This window comes from Dicentrarchus labrax, unplaced genomic scaffold (genome assembly GCF_905237075.1).
Source record: "Dicentrarchus labrax unplaced genomic scaffold, dlabrax2021, whole genome shotgun sequence".
NCBI classification, from domain to species: Eukaryota; Metazoa; Chordata; class Actinopteri; family Moronidae; genus Dicentrarchus; species Dicentrarchus labrax.
In genome coordinates, this window is record NW_026136704.1 from 7,453,806 (window position 1) to 7,474,365 (window position 20,560).

Here is a 20,560-nt window from a genome sequence, read left to right on the forward strand (position 1 = left end):
TCAGCTGCGTTTGATTGAAGTCGTACTCTGAGTATGAAGAGCAAGCCAGGAGACGAAGAGGCAGATGGAGCATGAGAAACTCAACAGGTCTTGAGGACACACCAGCAGTATCCTCAAATATCACCGTTAGATAATCAGAGCCGATGGACAGTGACAGCCAGATACTATGTAGTCCAATGGGGCAAGGAACAGGTAGCAAACGAACCCTCAGGTTAGCCAAACATATGTGGAAGAGAAAAATAAGGCAACAGTAAAATTATTAAAACTGCCTGTAAACATCCATCACAGTTACTCTTCTGTAGTTCAGTATGGTTTGGTTTTTACCACCAGATAACGTGGTTTAGATAATCTGGTAGAGTCCTGCATCAGCGGCCTGGGTTTGATTCCAACCTGCAGCCCTTTGCTGCATGGAACAGGATCTTAATTAGTGTAACACCTGTGTTTACCCTACTGTCAAATGGCTGCTGTATGTGAAAAAGGTCTAAAGATGCTGAACCACTTCGTAGAGCTGAGAGGAGGGGAACTACAGAGTTGTCAGTTAATTCTCTGTGGGTTTGTCTCTTGGAGCGACACCTTTCACATTACATGTAGTCATTTTTATACGTTGCTAATTTAGACATATTAGTGCAGCTTTAATGTTACAGCTCAGCATCATCGTATTGATCTGCTGGGTACAGTTTACCATCCCAAAAGAAAAATGAAACACTGATAAAATGTAAAGAACCATTCTGCTCTATAACATGTTAGCCCCTCAATATAGAAGAATAACAGGGCGGTTGAGTCTCTTTGGGTAATGTTGCCCTCCAGTTTTGCCCTCATACTGTTTGAAGTTAATGAAGTTGCTGGAGAGGGTCCAATACAGACATCCACTGATTTTAGGAGCAGCACGCCAAAAAAGCTTCAACAGTCAAGATGCTGACTGACAACCAAGGAGTAAACAACTGCCTGTCTGTCGACCGTTTGGCCCTGGACCTGAATCTCTCTGTGTGTCTGTCTGTGTGTCTGTCTGTGTGTCTGCCTGTGTGTCTGCCTCCTACTGGGTCTCGCATCTGTGCGTTTTTCTCCAAATGGCTCGTTTCATTTTCACGATGTTGGCAGGGAAATAATGAGGTCTTGCTGAGGTTTTGCTTGACCATAACATTGTTTACCATGGAAACCAATGACACACACTGATATACCGCACACACGCACACACACACAAATGATCATTTTCCACCTTAAATGATAATACCTTCTCGTACTATCTGCCTTCATACACCTTGTTCTGTCTGTGCGTCTGTACCTGTCTGTCTGGCAGCCTGTCGGTGTGTCTGCCACCTGCTGACTGGCTGGCTGTGGCTGCTGCACAGACAGATTTATTGGCTGCCTCCCACCTGTGCTCTGACAGCCAGCAGAGAGAGAAGTTGAGTGTTGACTCAGAATGTCTGTCCCTCTCTGCTTCATTTTACCAGCAGGCAAAACCAGGCGGGGAGGATATTAGCCCTAATATATATTAAAATCTTTGTGTCTGCGTGGGCGGGAAGGACATGAGGACTTAAGTGAGGGTTGGACTAGTGCAGGCCAGCGTTCTAGTCTGAAGCAGCTGATACTGAGCAAACATTTATTCTGATATCCTAAAGCCAATCTTCAGCAGTGTTATAAAAATATTAAGAACCTGCATGATTTGACAGAAACTCCTCTCAGACAGACAGAAGGCAATTATTGGAAATATAGCATTGCTGGTTTCTAGCCCATTTTCCTGCCTGTAGAGAGTCATCGATTTGCTATCTTGTACCCTTTCACACTCAATCACTGCTGCTTTTGTTGCTAACCCCTCACAAGCATTTATTTACTCTAATCAGATCCTGCAGAAAGCTCTGACAGTGGAGGAAGTTTGTTGTCTGTAGTATTTGTTGATGAAAGCACGATGAGGCCGTGTAGGCTTTGCAAAGAAGCAGCTTAAGGAAGTGACTTCATAAAACATATTTTAGCCCATTTTAGGGTTGGAACCACTATTTGAAGTTTTTGTGATTATTCAGCGACAAAAAAATCCCCAGTGCTTTTTTTCATGTACATGTAAAGATTCTGTCGTATCCAAACCCTCCAATGACTGGTTTAAAGTGGAAACAGACGACTTTTTAACTTCACCCTTGTGCTGGTATTATTGTTTGCCCTCCTGTCCCAAACCGATCGCTTTCCGTTTTCCAAGAAGAAATTATCAACACCACTTTGGAAATAAGAGAGAATGAAGAAGCATGTTCACTGAAGAAGTTAAATGAAATTGCCACAATTTTGAATTTGGAAAAGACTAATGATGTACATTGTATAGTTATTAGGGCTGCCCCCAACTAAAGATTTCCCTAGTCGACTAGTAGTCGTTAGATAAAGCCAATAGTCGACTAGTTGTGGCACGATATTAATTTAATTATTTAAATATATATATTTTAACAGCCGCCTGTTCAATCCTAACAGGAAAAGCGGTAATGATTCTGAATGTGTTGGAACAACCTGTGAGGAGACTGAACATTTAGTTCGTTCATCCAAACAAATACTGGTGGATATGATGGATTGTGTTTAGCTTTAACTTTAACTACAAGTAGTAAGTGGTCTGTGTTGTTACAGTCCTTTTACACTTTGGTCCCGGTGACAAGTCGCAGCTCTAGAACAGAGTGTGATGTAGTTTTTGGTTTAATGCGACTATCCGACTAATGAAATATGATTAACGACTAAGATGACTATCAGTAATTACATAGTTTGTTGCTTCGCACTAACAAGTAACTACAGCAGGGGTTGGCCTAAGGGCAGAGGGGGGAGTAACGTTAATATTAAAAGAAAGCATCAGGAAAATAAGTGGCATTGTGAAAGCGAGGCATCTAGGGAACCAATCTAACTGGATAGTGTCAATATTCTATAGCTATTACACTGTGCAATCAGTATTTACTTAATAATGATGAAATCGAAGAAAAAAAGTTTAAACTTCCACTTTAAACCAGACTTAAACCTGCAATAGCTGATTTTTCTAAGGTAGACATGAATTCAAGCCTGTAGTTTTCATCTGGACCCAAACAATGTGAATACATTTTTAAATGCTGATTTGTTTAAAAACATATTTGGTTTTCAGTTAAAAAATCCATATATAAAGGTAATTTTGCCCCATTTAATTTCAAAGTGCCACATCAGTCAAGCCTTGTGGTATCTGGCATTTATGGGCATGGACTGATAAGCAAGTAAACAAACGCTTGGAAGTATGTGGCTTCCGACATTTCAGCTGTCACTGTGATATATTTGCAGACACTGTCGCAGCATCAAGATGTCTCCCGGCTATTTTGTGCCGGTATTCATCATCTTGAAATTGTGTCGCTTTCATTTCTAGCTTTTGCAACAGAATTTAGACCATCTACTCATGTCACATTAAAATCACAACACAGGAAAACAAGTCATTTGATTTTAAAGTGGAAGGAAAATTCATTCACAATGAAAAACAATCCGTCCAGTTACTAAAGACAGAAAGCTGAATGACAATAAAATGTATTTTGCTTTTTTGAAGCAACAAATAAAAGAGCCCGTGCTGTTCCTGTTTCATGGTCATGTAAAGTATAGCACAACAGGTTTACTCTTCAAGCAGGACTTCCTCTTGCGCCTTTATTTTTCCTGTGCTTGTGTTATCAGTGGAAATCCTCCCTTATGTCTTTTATTCCCCGGCTGATTTGTGTCCTGTGGTGTTTAATATGTTAACATGCAACTTGAGGCAGTTTTCTCCCTCTTCAGTTGTATCCGCAGAGCAAAGAGACATGCAGAGGTGGCAAAAGTACACACATTCTTCACTAAAGTAGAAGTACAGATACTTGTTTATGAAAAGACTCCGGTAAAAGCCGAAGTACTGATTTAACTTCTTTACTAAAGTAGAAGGGGAAAAGTACAGGTTCTGAAATGTACTCAATGTATGAAAGTGAAAGTAGTCTCTTGGTTTCTGTGGAGGACTTTTCTACCAGCTGTTTCTGTGCAAAGCTAACTGCAACTTCTGTTTGGACTTGTTCCGTCTGCCATGCTTGATGTGCAACAGTCTGTATGTTGGGAAGGCCTGTTTTGTAAATGTAAGGAGTAGAAAGTACAGATGTGTGTGTAAAAATGTAGGGTAAAGTAATTTGGCAAAAACAAGCTGTTAAGTCTGCTTTGTGTTTGAGCAGCCACAAAAGCTTGCAGTTGTCAAAATAAGTTGGAGTGGGAATTTCAGTCTTGAAATATTAATGCAAGCTATGACTTACAATTGTGAGATAATGCAGTTTCAATATTTTTTTGAGCTATTCAAAATGATTAATTTTCTTTCTCTCACTTTTCTCATTTTATTTCAAATCTTTTCTTACTTTCCCCTGACTCGTCCTCTGAATCATCCTCTCTGCCCTCCAATCCCAGGTCCCAAATTGTACACTTCTGCCTTCCCTCACCAAACAGCACAGTTACCCCGCGGCTGTTAGTGGCTTTACAATAACTCTGTGTTCCTTGCACACAGAGGAGAACAGGGAAACAATGAAACACCCATTTCTAAAAATATATGAGATTATAATGGAACCTCCAGCGGTGCTGTGTGAGTAGGAGACAATGAAAGATTCAGTAAAAGAGGTGATTCAGGCAGATTGTGCTTTTGATACATTTTAATGATCGGCTCTCACAGGGTTTGGAAAGAAAAGACTGTGACTTTTTTTATTTGTGAGTCCAGATGGTGAAGCGGAGCATGTCTTTAATCCCACCGTGTCCTTCTCACTTCAACATGTCTCAAAAAGCTCAAAAATAAGCTGTGGACCGTCCACTCTCATCTGCAAAACATATACTTGTGTAGAAACATGATAATTCTTCTCATTATGCAGCAGAGAGTGGTAAAGTACTGAAATTCAAATGTAACCTTTGCTGTGTGTGTCTGTGATGTAAAGCTTGCTGCTGTACGGTGACATAGTGCCACACAGGTCATCTACTTTAAATGCATTGGCATGGTTGGATATGAATACATAGGGACATTTGAAACACATATAAAAGGACGGATGGTTTGAATTTCCATCTCCAGCCTCCTCCACCAAACAACACCATCATTTGTTTGTGCCTTAATGTGACTCATGTTTATTCCCAGTGGACCAGTGACCTCTTGTAGCTGTATGAATAATGGCATTACCCACTGAGCTCCACTGCTGCCTGACACAGATAAAGACACTTTGTACAGAGTAACTCTTGATTGTTGCCAGTGTATTTTGTAGATGAATAGCTGAATAGAATCCAACTGCTTCCGTCACGGTTTGGTTTCTTCTTCACATTATTCAACTAAAAGATAATAACTGAACTTTGCAACGATGTCAGAAATTCTTTTCTTTATGACAGTAAATTGGTGTACAATCATTTCTACATGGAACATTTTATGTTCCCAAACATCCAAAGTTGCTCAGTTTCCTGTTGCTGGTGCTGGCAGCTGAGAATATGCTGTGTAGAATTTAGTGGCATCTAGCAATGTGGTTGCAGATTGCAGCTCACTTATTTTCACTGAAATGTTACACACTGGACCTTTAATCCTGACATTGTCAGTATTTTTGATACTGTCATTGACTAAAAAGACCAACAAAGAATAGTTGCTCATTATGCAACCAGAACTATTAGCCAGCTCAATGGTGTCCTGTTTGCCTCATTGTTTTGGTTTTGTGACACATCTTCTGTGGTCCCTTTTCCACCAAATTAGTTGGTAGAATATGACACACCCACTTTGGTTCCCAAGGAAAACGTGTTATTTTTTGGTCCCAGATGAGAACCAACTTTTCAGGTTCCACACTAATTTATTTTGATTTGAAACTAGGTGCTTGAACTAGCTGGTTCCCTGTTGGTGGAAAAGGCCTATGTGGTCCAGTCTCACGGCTCTCATTAACCCCTGTAATCAACCATTACCAGTAAAAACACTGTACACTACCTGCTCAGCACCAAACAGCAGAGAGACAAAGTTAGCTACTAGCTGGGAGCAGCGAAACGCGAGCGTTGCAATCTACAACTACACTGTTAGATGCCACTAAATCCTACACACTGGTCCTTTAAAGGAAGAAGTGAAAAGAACATTATTATGCTGCATGCCAGCCCTCAAAGTAATTCAAAATAAAGGTTTTTATAATTACATTTTGCATTATCGGTAATTGTCTTTCAATTTGTAGTTGATAGTGTCTCCTACTTTGGCTCCAAATTTCTGCCTCCATTCAAAGGAGCTAAACCATTAAAAGCTTTATATGAGTCACCTGAATGTCTGTGTGCTTCAGCCACTTGGGAGAGTACACTAGAAAAAAACTCACCTGGACAAGAGGGAACAATAGACATGATTCTGTCTCATCAGGAGATGGTGCAGCAGCCGGACAAGTGGTGTCCATCCAGTGTCACAGAGAGCAATGCGTTTGCTGGATTTTCTTCCACCTGAGCACTCACGCAGCTGATTTCCCAAGCTCCTCCTCTCTGGATGGCCTAATCAGTGTAATCAGATGCTCCAGTGATTGCTTGGAATGACTGTGCATAAATACAGCTCTTAATGGCACATGATTAGATAAAACTTAAGCAAAACGACTGCAGTAGAGTCAGTGATTTGTCTTGAATATGTCCTGCATGAGAGCAATCCTGCATCTGAGATGAAATGTTTCTCCTGCTCATCTATTGTGCTAACACACTCAGGCAGACAACTCTAAGCGCTCACACCCTCTACACCACCTTTGCAAACCTTGTGCACAGGAGGAAAGGGAGGATGAGGTGCTTTCTCACCTTCACCTTCCTAACAGGAGAGGAAAGGAAAGGAAAGGGGAGGCAGGAGGAGACGCCGTCTTCGGAGTCCTCGGTGCACACAAACACACCAGCTGACTAGGCGATAAATGATCTCTGGGGGAGACAGACACACAGGCAGACAGGCAGAGGAGAAATAAGGCATACATGGAATGTGCAATGTATTCTTCCCATATTCCAATAAGTGAATGTGTTACGTAAAAAATCCCAGAATAATGGATTACGTCTGAAGAGGATGCCGCTGGTTTCATGGGCAGAGACAGGAGGGTGCGCATGACGGGGATTTGTGGATATATATGGCTGGATGGATCATATAGAGAGATGGAGAGATGGAGGGGAATGCAGTTAGGCATTGTGGTGATGCGGAGACGAGCTGAGACAGAAGTGACATTTTCAGAGATGCAATATGAAATCCAAGCCATGACGAGATCCCTGTGTATTTGTACAGACTAGACTTCTGGGAATAAGTGGAGGAGCAGCTTATGACTCACAAGATATTATTTTCGTCAATGTGATAATTGGAGGTACGCAGGCCATCAGACTATCAGCATGGGAACATTGGGCCTGAATTAGCCTTTTTTGTTCCTAATAGATTTATGGAAATTTCCATCTCCATTATATAATAGATCAGTGTCGTAATCAGTCAGGTCAAACCAGACCACAATCTATTCATGCCCAAGAGAGAAAAGGAGAAAGGTGACAAAAGGTAAAATAATGATGTCACACAGAGGGGAGTTAAAGGACCCTTCCAGTGGATTCTGTCTTTCAGGAAATATCTGCTTACTCCTTCCCTTCCGCTATTTCCCAAAGCGTGCAGCCATATCTGTTATATTTTGCCAAATTGTATTTTCAAATTTAACGGTTACCCCTTAACGGTTACCTGTGTAGTAAAACACACATTTATCAACTCACAGTTGGTTTGATTTTGCTCAAATATCAATCTTTTATTATAGGAATAATTTCCATGGAGGAGATAAGCGTTCCTTTCGGTAGCTCCTTGTTGGATCGCTTTGCAGGACAGATGTCCTGCCTAGGATTTGTTCTGATTGGACAGGCGCACATGTGTAATGCATGAGAATACATTATTTCTGATCCCACCGCGTATTCAAGTGTGCGTCCAGTGAGCCTTTGAAAATACCAAAAGTGAATCTGGCCTGACCCTGACACACTGGGCAGAACACACCTTAGTGCGATCTGTGCCGTGGCGCCGGTCCACGAAAATATAGCCCTAAATGTAAAAACATACTGTTTAAAAATACGAACAAGTATATACTGTAAGCTAGCTAAACAGCCACACAGTGTTATGTTGGCACAATATGATGTACTACTTGGACTAACTGTACATGGATCATCACCGGGTGAAGATGCTGACCTTTTGCCTCGTACATGTAGCTTTAGTGTCAGTGTTGTAGCACAGTATCATGTATGCAGCCTTCAAGTCAGTGGCAGAAAGTAACTACCAGAGAGTACAGTTACTCTAGTACTGTAATTCAGTACAATTTCAACATACTTGTACATTACTTTAGTATTTTCATTTCTTGTTACTTTTTTACTACATTTCACTTGCAAACATTGTACTTGTTCCTGCACAACATTTATTTCACAGCTATAGCTACTTTTGTGATTATGCAATAAAAAAAATTATATAATATGATGCATAGGTAAAGATTAGACTAATATGTATTGCTTACATATTAGTACATCTGTAATAACGATCCAATAAAACCGGACCTTTAAGTACATTTCGTACTTATGTACTTCCACGGGACTTTTGTAAAGGTGTATTTTGATATGAAGGTATTGCTGCTTTCATTAAGTAAATAATCTGAATACCCCCACCTCTGAATCAATCAATGCCTATTTACAACCCTTTTTACCCTTTTACAGGGTTCTTGTTTTAGATCGAGTTAGCTGCACACATAAAGAAACAGTCAGTGCAGCTTATTCAACCAGCTTAGACGCTAACATTAGCTTGATTAGCTAAGTAGCTAGCTGCTGGTGCAGCTGAGCCAGTGACAGTTGTCATTTCAGGCAGAACAATCAATGGATAGAAACCAGGAGCTGCTGCTTTAGTCTGCCTCTGTCTGAAATCAAGGACACAGGAAGGTTGTTTCAGAAATGACTTTGAGTTTTAAATCTTCCACTGTTATCAGTAAACTCTGTGTTATAAATGTGCTGCACTAGAATAGACAGCCTGACAGGCATAGCAACAGTAACTGACTGTTAAACCTCTGGTTATTGTCAGCAACAATATGAGTGTAAGAGGTCCGTTTATATCTGTGTATGTCTCGGATGACACACTCAGCCCTCCGTCCCACCATCCCGCTGGTTGTTGTCCAGACGGGGGCGGGTGATCTCAGTTCAGAGGGAGCGGGGGTGTGTCTCTCTCTCTGTAGCGTGGGATTCTGGTCTGAAGCCAAATACATCATGAGCTCTCTCAGCGTCTCATCTGCTTTTTATTTGCACGATATTACTCTTGCCTATTTTGTTTATTGCTTTAAACTGAGGAGGGCGGGGTGCTGTTGTAGAGGAGTGGTAGATTGTCTGTCTGGGTAAAGAGAGGGGGAAGGAGTGAAGCCTGGAACAGAAGTCCAGAAAACCAGAAACATTTCCCCATGCTTATAACACATCAGACACAGATCTGCAGGTGGAGAACGGGAGCATGGGAGGAGAATATGAGCTGAAACGATTAGATCAGTGATCTCAGACCACGTGTAATGGAGGGACGAGGGCATTGCAGCGCCAGCTGTGTTAACTAATTACCACACTTTCACTCAGTGAGGAGGAAATGGGCTGCTGTGTGGAGTTGGGTTGGTGCACAAACCTCCAGGGCCTCTGTGGGAAGTGGTTGTAGACCACTTACCCAGCCTCAGCCTCAAGGTGTGTTTTTTTTTAGTTAATTTGCATTTACTTGCAAGAAGTGACTTGTTGCAAAGTTTTTAGTGTAAAAATACAAAATGTACGTATAAAACTGGTAGTCAAAAACTTTACTTTCATGTCAACCCTCAAAAAGCGGATCTCTCCACCTGCAACCCTCCATATATACTGAAAGAATAGCAAAGAACAGCACTGAAGGTTTTCCTTGATGGAAAAAAGTACCTGCCCTTTTTCTAACCGTTACCAACAATAATAGATGGTTCTGTGCAACAAACCACTTGGCGCAGTCAGGTTTCAAGCCCATTGGTAAATTGTTTAAGACATCACAGATAAATAGTTTCATTATATATTTATAGTATGCACTTTCAATATGGTTGTTGTTGTTTGGGACTAGTTTCAGGTGCAGATTAATACACATTTGGTGCACTGAGTATGTAGAACACCAGGATGGTGTATTGACTTGAAATAAACTACAGTCAACCACAAGGTGTTATAATAGCTACATCAGGCTTTAGCTACACACATAATGTGTGTCATTGGATCAGTTCATTGCTGGTTTTTGTTTTTTTATCGGATTTGTTGACAGTAAGATAAATATATCAGCAAACTTTTCCTGTCCTTTTTAAAAACTGCTGTAATAAATATTAATTAACAATGGATCAAATTACTATTTGTAATATGAAAGGGGTCAGTTGCAGTAACTAACCCACTGATAATTATATAATTATTTCCCCTCAGTGTTCTCTTAAACCCACTGCACGCTACCTGACCAGACAGAGAGAGTCAGCGACTAGCTGGTGAACGTGTGGCATTAAGCAGATTAAGAGAAGCAGAGCTAAAACAAGAGCGAACATTGGACTTACATTCATCAGGTGGACAGAAACATGACTCTGTATCAACTTTATAAGGTGATACACGTCACGGTTCGCTCTCCTTCCCTCAAGTGCTCAAAGCATCAATGAATGCAGGATAAACATTGTACTATATGTGGTTATTTACTGTGTTTTGGTGCATGTAATGCTAATTTTCAAATTGTGAGCACAGAATGATGTTACAGAGAACAGCTGTTGCCGGCGCTTACATATCCAGATTTCCCACAGGGAATGTGTTAAAGTAGTGGTAGTGACAATGATTCAGAGGGGAGGGACTGCAGTGGAACAAGCCAACCTAATTAGATTCAGTTCTGTGGAAACCTTGGTACTGCTTTTTATTGGCCACTTTTGTTTAATAATAGCAACAAAAATAAAATATGTAACCACTGGAGCATAAACATTATATATTGCAGCTGCTTGGGATCATTTGAGGTATTCATTTCACTAATTTTTAGATGTCTTTTAATACAGTTCCTGCTCTGATTATGAAGCTCTCTCTGAGCTGGAGATGTGTAACTGCAAAATAAACTGCAGTGACATGGTGACGTCCCCTGAGATCCCTGACTGTGTGGTTCACAAGAGACTTGTTCAGACCCCATTACAGACAAGAAGGTCTATAACAGAACAGAACACATAAGTCATGTGAAAAGAGAACGGATGAGCTATCCAGATTTGAACTGTCACGTGAAGGCTAGAGGCTGAAAAAATGTATCTGCACAGTGCTGAAGAATAAACTGCCAGTCTCTAATTTCTAATGTCTTTGTTATGCAGTAATGAGGAAGCCTGATTTTGGTGTGGCTGTCCTAACGTGTGCAGATTGCACCAGAACAAACTGATGGAGTAAGTAGAGTATCGCATTGTAAACCCAGGCTGTGTCTCAGTGCTTTGTGGTTGGCCGATCAGACAACATTGTCATCCCTGGTGCCGTACTACGGGTGTGGCTAAAAATCGATACAATTTTATAGAAGCATTCAATCGAAAACAAAAATTCTGTTTTTCTGAATTAATGACTTATTATCTTATAATTATATTATTGGTTAGAGATTGTTTTTCATTAAAAAAAAATATATATATATATATATATATATATATATATATATATATATATATATGTGTGTGTGTGTGTGTGTGTGTGTGTGTGTGTGTTTTTCTGAATTAATTAAGGTTGAAGGTGACACAGAGCACTGCATAAGCTGGGTTAGGCTCAAGGGGTCTGAGAGCCGGCCCTGGGCATGGAGAGCGTGCTTGTGGTATCTCGTTAATTCAGAAAAACAGTCATCAATAGTGAAAAATCATTTCATAATTATGAGATAATAAGTCTTTAATTTAGAAAAAGAAAGGAGCAGAATGTTGTTTTTTTTTCAAGTGTAGGAAACACTCGTACAATTACTAGCTATTTCAACCCCCCAATCCCAAATGGTGTTGGTAGATTGACAGCCAGTTGCATGTTTTGCCTCAAAGATCAAACCAAAAATATAACGCAGTGATAGATCGCTCCTTGTAACCCTTGGGAGAACATTTTTGGAAGGCTAAATTTGACCTACGTTTGTTCGCTGCTTTGCTTTGGGCTGCTCTGGCCTAGATTCCTCTGAAGTCTCTCTGGTATGTGAATAGATAAATATATTCAGCTGTTAACTGCGGATGATAGTTGGATCCCACAGTCTCTACCACAGTCACCCTTTCTCAGTGAACCTCTAACCAGCTTTAGGAACAGATTGACTGCCAGTGGGTTAATCCCAAATGAGGTATACTTTGTGTGTGTGTGTGTGTGTGTGTGTGTGTGTGTGTGTGTGTGTGTGTGTGTGTGTGTGTGTGTGTTCCCAAACCTCTGCAAGTGTGTTATTTGTGGGTGATAATCGACAAAGTCCAGTGAGTATTACAAGAATTGTTTTCATTTGTAAGCTGTAAAAATTAAATTCCCGATCTCAGTTTTTCTTTGTTTGTGGACCAGACCCCAGATCAGCCCCTCGTGCTCGGCTCGCGTAATTCTCTGCCAAATCCAGACGCCCCACTGAGTTTATTTTTAGCTCAGACCATGTGGTTGGAGAGTATAGCTTTAAGTGTTTTGCTGCTCAACCAGCCATTTTTCATTCTCCAAACTTCAGTTTCTTAAGCCCTAAATCCCCTTAGTGTCTCTCTGTCTTTGTGTGTGTGTCTCCAGAGCGTGATCCAGCTGCAGTGTTTGTGGTTCTCAAGTGTGCTGTTTATGTAGTTTCCATTACCTGCCAAGGTACAGTGCATACTTTCTGCGCACATTACCTTATGCAGAGGACTTTTTCTCTTTGTGTTTAGTCTCCATCTCCACAGTAGGGTTCACCACAGGGCTTTAATGGACAGATTGCCTTTGAAGTTTCCACATTTTGGGAAATACACCTGTTCACTTTCTTGCCGAGAGATGGATGAGAAGATCAATATCACACACGTTTATTAGAGAGTTTAGAGGAGCTCGTAGCTGAATTTTTGTTTTTACCTGCAGACAGAGCCAGTGTTTGTGCTAAGCTAAGGTAACCAGCTGCTGACTCCAGCTTTGTTACAGATATAGATCTTGTCTCAGCCTCTGTTTCATAAAATGTCCAACTATTCCTCCCATTCAATTCACCTCAGTGTCTTCATATTTGAACAGAATATCAAGGATTAAATTAAATAATTAAATATCCTGATGATAATAAACTTGAGTATTTGGAACTGTTTTGCTTTTCCTGTGTATGTTTAACAGATTATCTGTAGAGTATATGATCATTCATGAACATTAACCATAGTGGTGTAATATCAGGAAATGGTTGTTGAATCTCAACTAATAAGCTGTTGAAATGTTACAAATACTCTCTAAACTATCTGTATATCTATCCAAATAAAGTGTTACCTAAGTTGATCAAAGTTTTGTTTTGAGTGTTGCAGTTTGTTTCAGAAGAATCAGTGAAGTCTGCTACAGTCGGCTCAGCAACCTATAGAGCAGTGCGTAGTGTTGTGGGTTCTGCACAGTGAATAAATTACAGCCACCAGGATGCAAACATGGAAAGAGAAACATTACCATGCTGTCACTTTGAAGTGTGAAGTTGCAGGTTTTATGTGATTAGTGGAGGTATAATGTTGCAAAATGTGTGATATAATTATTATGTACATCTTGAGAGTGCAGTACAATATTGCAATATTATGAAAATGTAAGATGCCCTTGGCATTTATGGATAAATAGATGAACAGTGCAAAAAAAAATAAAAAATCAGATGCATAATTACATAAATAAAATATTGGGTCTATATTGGCCCTAAAAAGCGTTTAGGTTCTAACATTTGCTCATGTGTCCATCTCCAGTTTGAAGGCGGTGCTGTCGGCCCCTCTGTCCAGCGGGGCGTTGGATCTGTCCGGTATCCCTCTGACGGCTCGGGACATGGAGCGGGTGTGTGCACACCTACAGCGCCACGCGTGCACTGTGGTCAGCTTGGAGCTGGGCTTCACCGAGCTGACGGACGAGGCGTTCTTCCTGCTGCTGCCTACGCTGGCCTCCCTGCCGCACCTAGAGACCCTGGCACTGAATGGAAACAGGCTGACCAGAACTGTTCTGAAGGAGTTGACTGATGCCCTGAAGGTCAGAAAATCCCATATCTTTTAGAATATCTTCATATATTTGTCAAATATAATGACAATATAGTATAGTATTACTGTTAGTATCATTCCTGTAAATGAGATCCCTTGCTTTCTGTTGCAGAGAATGTTGTCTCCCTCATCCTTACTGAAGGACAACCATTATTTTCTATCAGTATTTGACTCAGTCCACAGTGTGTCTTTGGCATAAACTACACAGATGTTGGTGGTCACAAAATTACACAGAAAACCCCCAGGTAGAGCTGAGGTTGGACCCACACTCTGATCCCAAATATACTTCTCTTTAAGCCTGAGTGTCTTTATCGATCAATATTTTTATAGTAGAAAAACGTCATACATAGTCAATGGTATCCCTTTTCCACTAAATAATTCTGAGCTACTAAGAAGCCACAGGAACTAAACTCAGGAACTAATGTAGCAACTAAAAAGTATTTGCCACACCTGAAGAACCAGGAAAATTACGCACTTCAGTCATTAGTCTGATTAAAAATAAGACAACATTTTCGCACTCAAGGAAACAAGCAACACGTGTCGTGATCTTTATATTTACTGCTGTGTGACTCCATGAATGGATGGGTGTAAGGTAGAGAGTACAGTGAGAGCATGGATGTTTTGGAACTACAGATCCTGCTAGTTTAATTCCTGTTAGAGGAACTGAATTTAGTTGCTGGTCCATTTGGTCAAAAGCAATTAAAGTTTCTTACATTTTTTCCTTGGTTCCCTAGGAAGGTGGAAACGCCCTAAAAGTGCTCAATTTTAAAAACGTTTCTGTATTTGGAACCGACTGGTGGTAAACAAGAATGGCATTGTAGCAGGCAACAATGCTAGCCATATTTTTTCCTGGTGCAGTATGCAACTTATACAAGTGTGATCCACCAGTGCACATCCACTGAGAATGGACTTTACAGTGAAGTAGGAGACATCTTGTGTCCAGCAGCAAAACTTTAGAAATGAACAACATCTGAATATTCAGAGATTGTGGAAGTTTTAATTAGGTAGAAGGAGGAGATGACTTTTTAAGTATTTTAATGTGGAAATTACACCATTTTTCTTTTTTGCAGAAAAATCAGACTATTTGTATATGTCGTAACATATGTCTAGATGGGATCTTTAAGTATTTTATGAAAGACTTGAGAGCAGAGAGAAGGCAGGAGACTTGAACTGGGGACATTGTGGTTTGATGCACTACTCCCAGAGGTCACGCTGACTTGAAGTTGTGGATTTTCTCGTTATTTTAATAGTCTGAGCTGTCTTAAAAGCAGCATCTGGCAGCCATTAGAACAAATGGCTCAAACATTCAGCTGTTGGCAGAAACACAGAAGATTTTAGCTCCATTTATCATAACTGAAGGAACCTCTTGTTCAACAAGTCTGCGTAAAGGCTGGAAGACGTGAACCGTCGTCCTGACAGCAATAATTTACTTGATGATGTTTTCAATAAATAATTAAAATTCTTAATTTTAATTATTATTTTAATAATACAATGTTGATTTTTTTCGACCCTAGGATCCAGGCAGCTTCCCCAGCGTGACATGGATCGACCTGGGCAACAATGTGGACATCTTCTCCCTGCCGCAGCCCTTCCTGGTCAGCCTGAGAAAGCGCTGTCCCAAGCAGGGAAACCTGCCCACCATCCTGGAGTTTGGAGAGAGCCAGGCCAGCGACCCCCCAGAGAGGCTGAGGGGGCTTGGGGAAGAGGAGGAGACGGACGACACCAACCGGACTGAGAGCATGGGCGAGCTCCGGTCGGAGGTGGAGGAGGAGCTGGACGGGGAGATGGAGATAGAGGAGATGATGGAGGAGCTGCTGGACTTCGACAGGGAGGTGCAGGGGAAGGAGGATGAGGAGGAGAGCATGTGGACGCTGGAGGAGCAGAGGAAGGTCGTGGGCAGGGGGAGGGGGAGGAGAGGTGAGCAGGAGGACGAGGGGAGAGAGAAGGAGACGCAGAGGAGAGAGCAGCACCCGGGGAGGAGAGCGGCAGTGGTGGTGGAGGACGAGGACGACACACAGAGCCACTCCTCCCGTCTCTCCTGCTCCAGCCAGTCGCAGCTCTCCTTTGGAGCCGTTGAGCCAATGAGAGCAGAGGAGGACGACTTAGACGAGGTGACCGACCAATCAGACCACTTGACCTGATTGCCGCTCCCTGCTCCGCTCTGCTTATGTTTCCCCTCCTGTGTCGAGTCCTGTGTGGAAGGAGGTGAGAGAAGACTTTGTGTCCTGCGGAGGCTAGCTGAGCACGCTCAAAGTCAAACAGGCTGCGGCGCTGGAAGGATGTAATCCATATGAACACGCCACTCGATACTCCCTCCACTGATCTGATTTGTGACCAGCCGCCGCAGCGCTCAGATACTGGCGGAGTCACAGCTGAACCCCAGTGACTCCTGGTAAATGTAACATGAGAAGACAATCCCCAACAGGACGTCTGTTTTATCATAACTGTCTGTTGTGTAAAGTACGAATAGACTAAGGATGCTAATGCGTAGAATAGACAGATTCATTATATCACGTGAGGCTTTTATGTATAGAATGTTAACCTTTATTCAGGTCCTTTCCTCCTGGTTACCCTGCTAATACCTACATGTGCCTGTGACACGTCCTATTACTGGTCCCAGAGTGTGAGATAAAAAGAGACCTAGAGAACATAAAACAAGAGAGACACACAGACTAGTCGGGGCCCTTAAACCTTTTTGAGAAATGTTTTCGCCAAAAACCTGAGATGGAAATATATAAAATGTTTCCCTCCCACATACATAGACGGCTAGCCAGATGGATCAGAAGATAGGCAGGAATCAGAAGTCAAGCCAACAGCTTTGAGATCAGTCGCCTGTTGGGAAATGAACAGATGCACAGTGCTTTAGTGGAAGAGAAGTGCGCTGAAGATGAAATTAGTCAGCTCAAACCAAAACATAAAGATGATTTAGAAAAGGACTCAGTACAGGCCTGATGACTGAAAGGAAACAGTAAAACGTGTCCTGTTTTGGAAGGACAAGGTCTTGGCTGTACAGTAGATAAATGTGATAATCATGTTGCCATGTGTCCCATAGCAAAGTGCTGGGGTATCAAGCTGAAATATTTAGTAGCCTTTCTCTCATAATCCAGGTCATGTTTCTCTCCACAGTACTGTACACTAGTGTGTGTCACATGCTTACAGTGCTGTGTTTATATATAGGCCGCAGCTATGATCACGTTCACGTACGCTGTCCGCTGGGTTACAACAGATTATATATCCTTATGCAGTATGTAGCTCTCACCGGCCCATGCTTTCCATTCATGTCACTTATAGTCCATGCAAAGCTTTAAAAAAACAAGCTGTATTTTTGGATGTACGGTATATACAGTATATATTGTTTTTATCTGTGCAGGGGCGATTGTTTAGATTGTAGATTAGCTATTTAAAGAAGAATACCACTCGATTCCAGGATATATGTTATTTATGTGGTCTGGGGTAGCAATATTGTACATGAGTAATGCTTAAACGCTGGTGAAAAAGGCGAACCAGACTCTTCATTTGTGTTCTGAAAAGGCACTGGGTGGAAAGCTTTTACTGATATGGAGTGGAGGACTTTGTTGAATATTAACTGAAGAAAGAAAGAAGGAAATCATCCTGGAGCAGTTAAAAATAAATAAATGCATGTATACTTTTCCCAATACAGCTGCTCCAAGAGCCAGTACATTCATCTCTGGAGCTGTTTATGTGTGTGGCATCAAAAATGAAGGCCTTTAATGACTGATGCTCATCATCAGGTTCATACAGTTCATACAGAAAAGCATGTTTGTCTTTATAAAGAGAGGTCTGAGGACCAAGTTATAAATACTGATCAGATTTTTTTACATTTAGGAGGATCTATCAGCAGAAATGGAGTATAATATGTATGTATAATTACCTGAAAATAGGTATCCTTATGTTTTTGTTACCTTAAAACAAGGCTGCGGGTCGCCTTCCATGGAGTCTGCCATGTTGAACTGCAATGTTTTCAAACACTGGCTCTAGTTCCTCAAAGTATCATAGAAAAGCCATTTCCCCTTTTAGGACAATGATTGAATTGAAACCACATTCTGATGAGCAAAGATTAATCTAAAGAAACTAAAATAAATTAAAAGTCTGAAAAGACCTGATCAGTGTAAATAACTTGGTTCAAGTAAGGTATCATTGAAATCAATGGATAGGGCAAGGCAAACCTTTAAAAGTTATCCAATACATTTCTAATAGACATCCAGAGACTTCACAGAGAGTTCAGCAATTTAACATATATTCCATTTTTAAATGTATAAACCTATTTTGTAATACGTCATTGCATATTGGTGTAATGATTATGAACATAATAATTATTGCTGCCCAGAAAAAAAAGTCTACTTCTGCATCTGTTTATCAGTGCTAACTCACGTCCTTTGACCTTTGCAGATGTGGTTGACAACGTGTGAATCACATACATGCCACCTGCACGCTCTCCATACACAAAACAGTTCCCTCTCGCCTCATTAACACAGACTTAACTGCATGCATTCAGCAGCATTACACTGAAAGCTAATTACAAAGAGAAATTTCCCTTTAAGCTACCTTTACTATAAGCTAATATTGCATTGTCCCTGCAAAATCAATGAACCCTTTAAACCGAGGCAGGCGGGTTGTGATGCTGGACAGAAGTGGGCCGCTCAGCTGAGTGCATCCTCACGGTTAATGAGACAGAGGAAGGTTGTCCTTGAAAGCCACAGTGATGTTCAGAAACCATTGTGGGAAGGAAGGACGTCAAATATTGACTGTTGTTTAGTGAGTTCAGATTGTGAACGTTTGTATACCATCAGCTATTGGTCAGTGTGGATCGCTGGCTTTAGACGCAGTGTGCAGTCATTGGTTGACCCGGTGCTCAGGGTCAAACTGACTTCAACACCAAGACCTCTTGTGGAAGACTATTCTCAGGTTTTCTGTGGTTTTCTGCTCGCTACTGTAACAGGACGCCTTCCGGCAGCAGAGAGCGAGGGTTAGACGGTGGAGATCAGAGTTATGTGTGCATGTTTGTAATGCGCTGCTGAAGACATGCACTTTGTCTGCTTTTATGTTAAGGTCACTGCAAATCAAAGCAAAAACAGATCACAGCTGGAATTAGACTCATACATCAGCATAGATATGGGCTTTTAATTTGAAACCTTTGATGCGTCACTCAGTGTCATCCACTTTTTGATATAAGGGATTCGGTGCAGTTTGATCTCAAGCTGACTGCCTTTTGGAGGTCATTCACCTGAACCAACGGCTCATTTCGATCTGATTTCACACAAGAATGCATGGTTTCTAAAAACAGTTTCAAAGGTTGTCTGCCCTAACACGAATAAAGTGTGTTTGCAACACAGAATAACTTTTTATTTGTTTTGAATTTATTGCTCTGAAAATGCTTGAATATAAACATACAAAGATTTTGCAAACTAGCTTCATGCCCTCTGTTTGTTGGTATCACATGAGAATATAGCTAAAAAAAAACTCACACGTGGCTCAGCTTTCCTTCATTCACTGCGCCTCTATGTTAATAGTCTATTTCAAATCGGAGCCACGTTCCTATTGTTTGGTGATTTTCTCTCCCAGAGTGCTCTGTAGTTTCACCAGTGGCGCTTCATACAGTGACTGAAGGCTCTCAGCTCTTCACTACAGGCAGAATGAGTCCTTTCATATGTTGCAGTGAGACGTGAGACGCTGGTGTTTGCCTTGGACCCTAGAGTGGTTATGAATACTTTAAGTGACCAGAGGATGTGAGGAGAAGATGTTGTGTATGTCTCTCGCTTAAAGCCTCTGCTGATATATCGTAAGATGTAAAAAGGAACATGGTAATGTGAATCTGAAGGAATGAGTGTCTGTAGCCTTGGATTTTTTCTCTCTCCATGAAACTTTCTTGGATATGTATTATAAAGTAAACCTCTGTATTATTCTCTATACAGTATCTTCTTCTGTCACTCTCCCCATGGATCTTTTATCTTCATGCCACTTCATTGAATGCTCTGTGCATTCATCTACACATGAAATTGTAAAATGTATTATTTTCTGTTACACAATGGATCCCAATAAATTCTGTGATACAAAAACAAGTCTTGGCTTTTCTTACTTTTGTGCTTGATTATTATAAAAAGATGCGTGAGAAGGTTTGGATCGTAGGCCCCAGCTGCATCCAGCATGTGGGCCCAGCAGAGACTATACAGGCCTCTGAGTGGAGGGGCATCCACCCGTTCAGCCGCATTGTAGCTGTGACAAGTTGAACGTACTGGAAAGGAGTAGTATGTGTTTCTTATTTCAATTTATGCATCCTTTTTGGAAAATGTGTTCATTGGTCGTTATCTGATTTTGTATTTCATACATATTTCTCACAATATGAATTTTATGTGTACGCCACTTTTAAGTAGTAGAGGAATATGCCTCTGACATTACCTGCACCACTTCAAACTGCTGCACTGATTCCA

The 20,560-nt window shown here is 41.2% G+C and overlaps 1 protein-coding gene across 2 annotated transcripts in view; it reads left to right on the forward strand.

Annotated features, from left to right (window-relative positions):
- lrrc75a (leucine rich repeat containing 75A) overlaps positions 1-20,191 on the forward strand; it is a 62,868-nt gene extending 42,677 nt beyond the window's left edge. For both annotated transcript variants that reach the window (XM_051397589.1, XM_051397590.1), the window contains exons 4-5: positions 13,830-14,103; positions 15,626-20,191. In XM_051397589.1, coding sequence (XP_051253549.1) covers positions 13,830-14,103; positions 15,626-16,252 — 901 coding nt within the window. In that variant the 3' untranslated portion in view covers positions 16,253-20,191. The remainder of the gene's footprint in view (positions 1-13,829; positions 14,104-15,625) is intronic.
- The last annotated feature ends 369 nt before the right edge of the window (positions 20,192-20,560 follow it).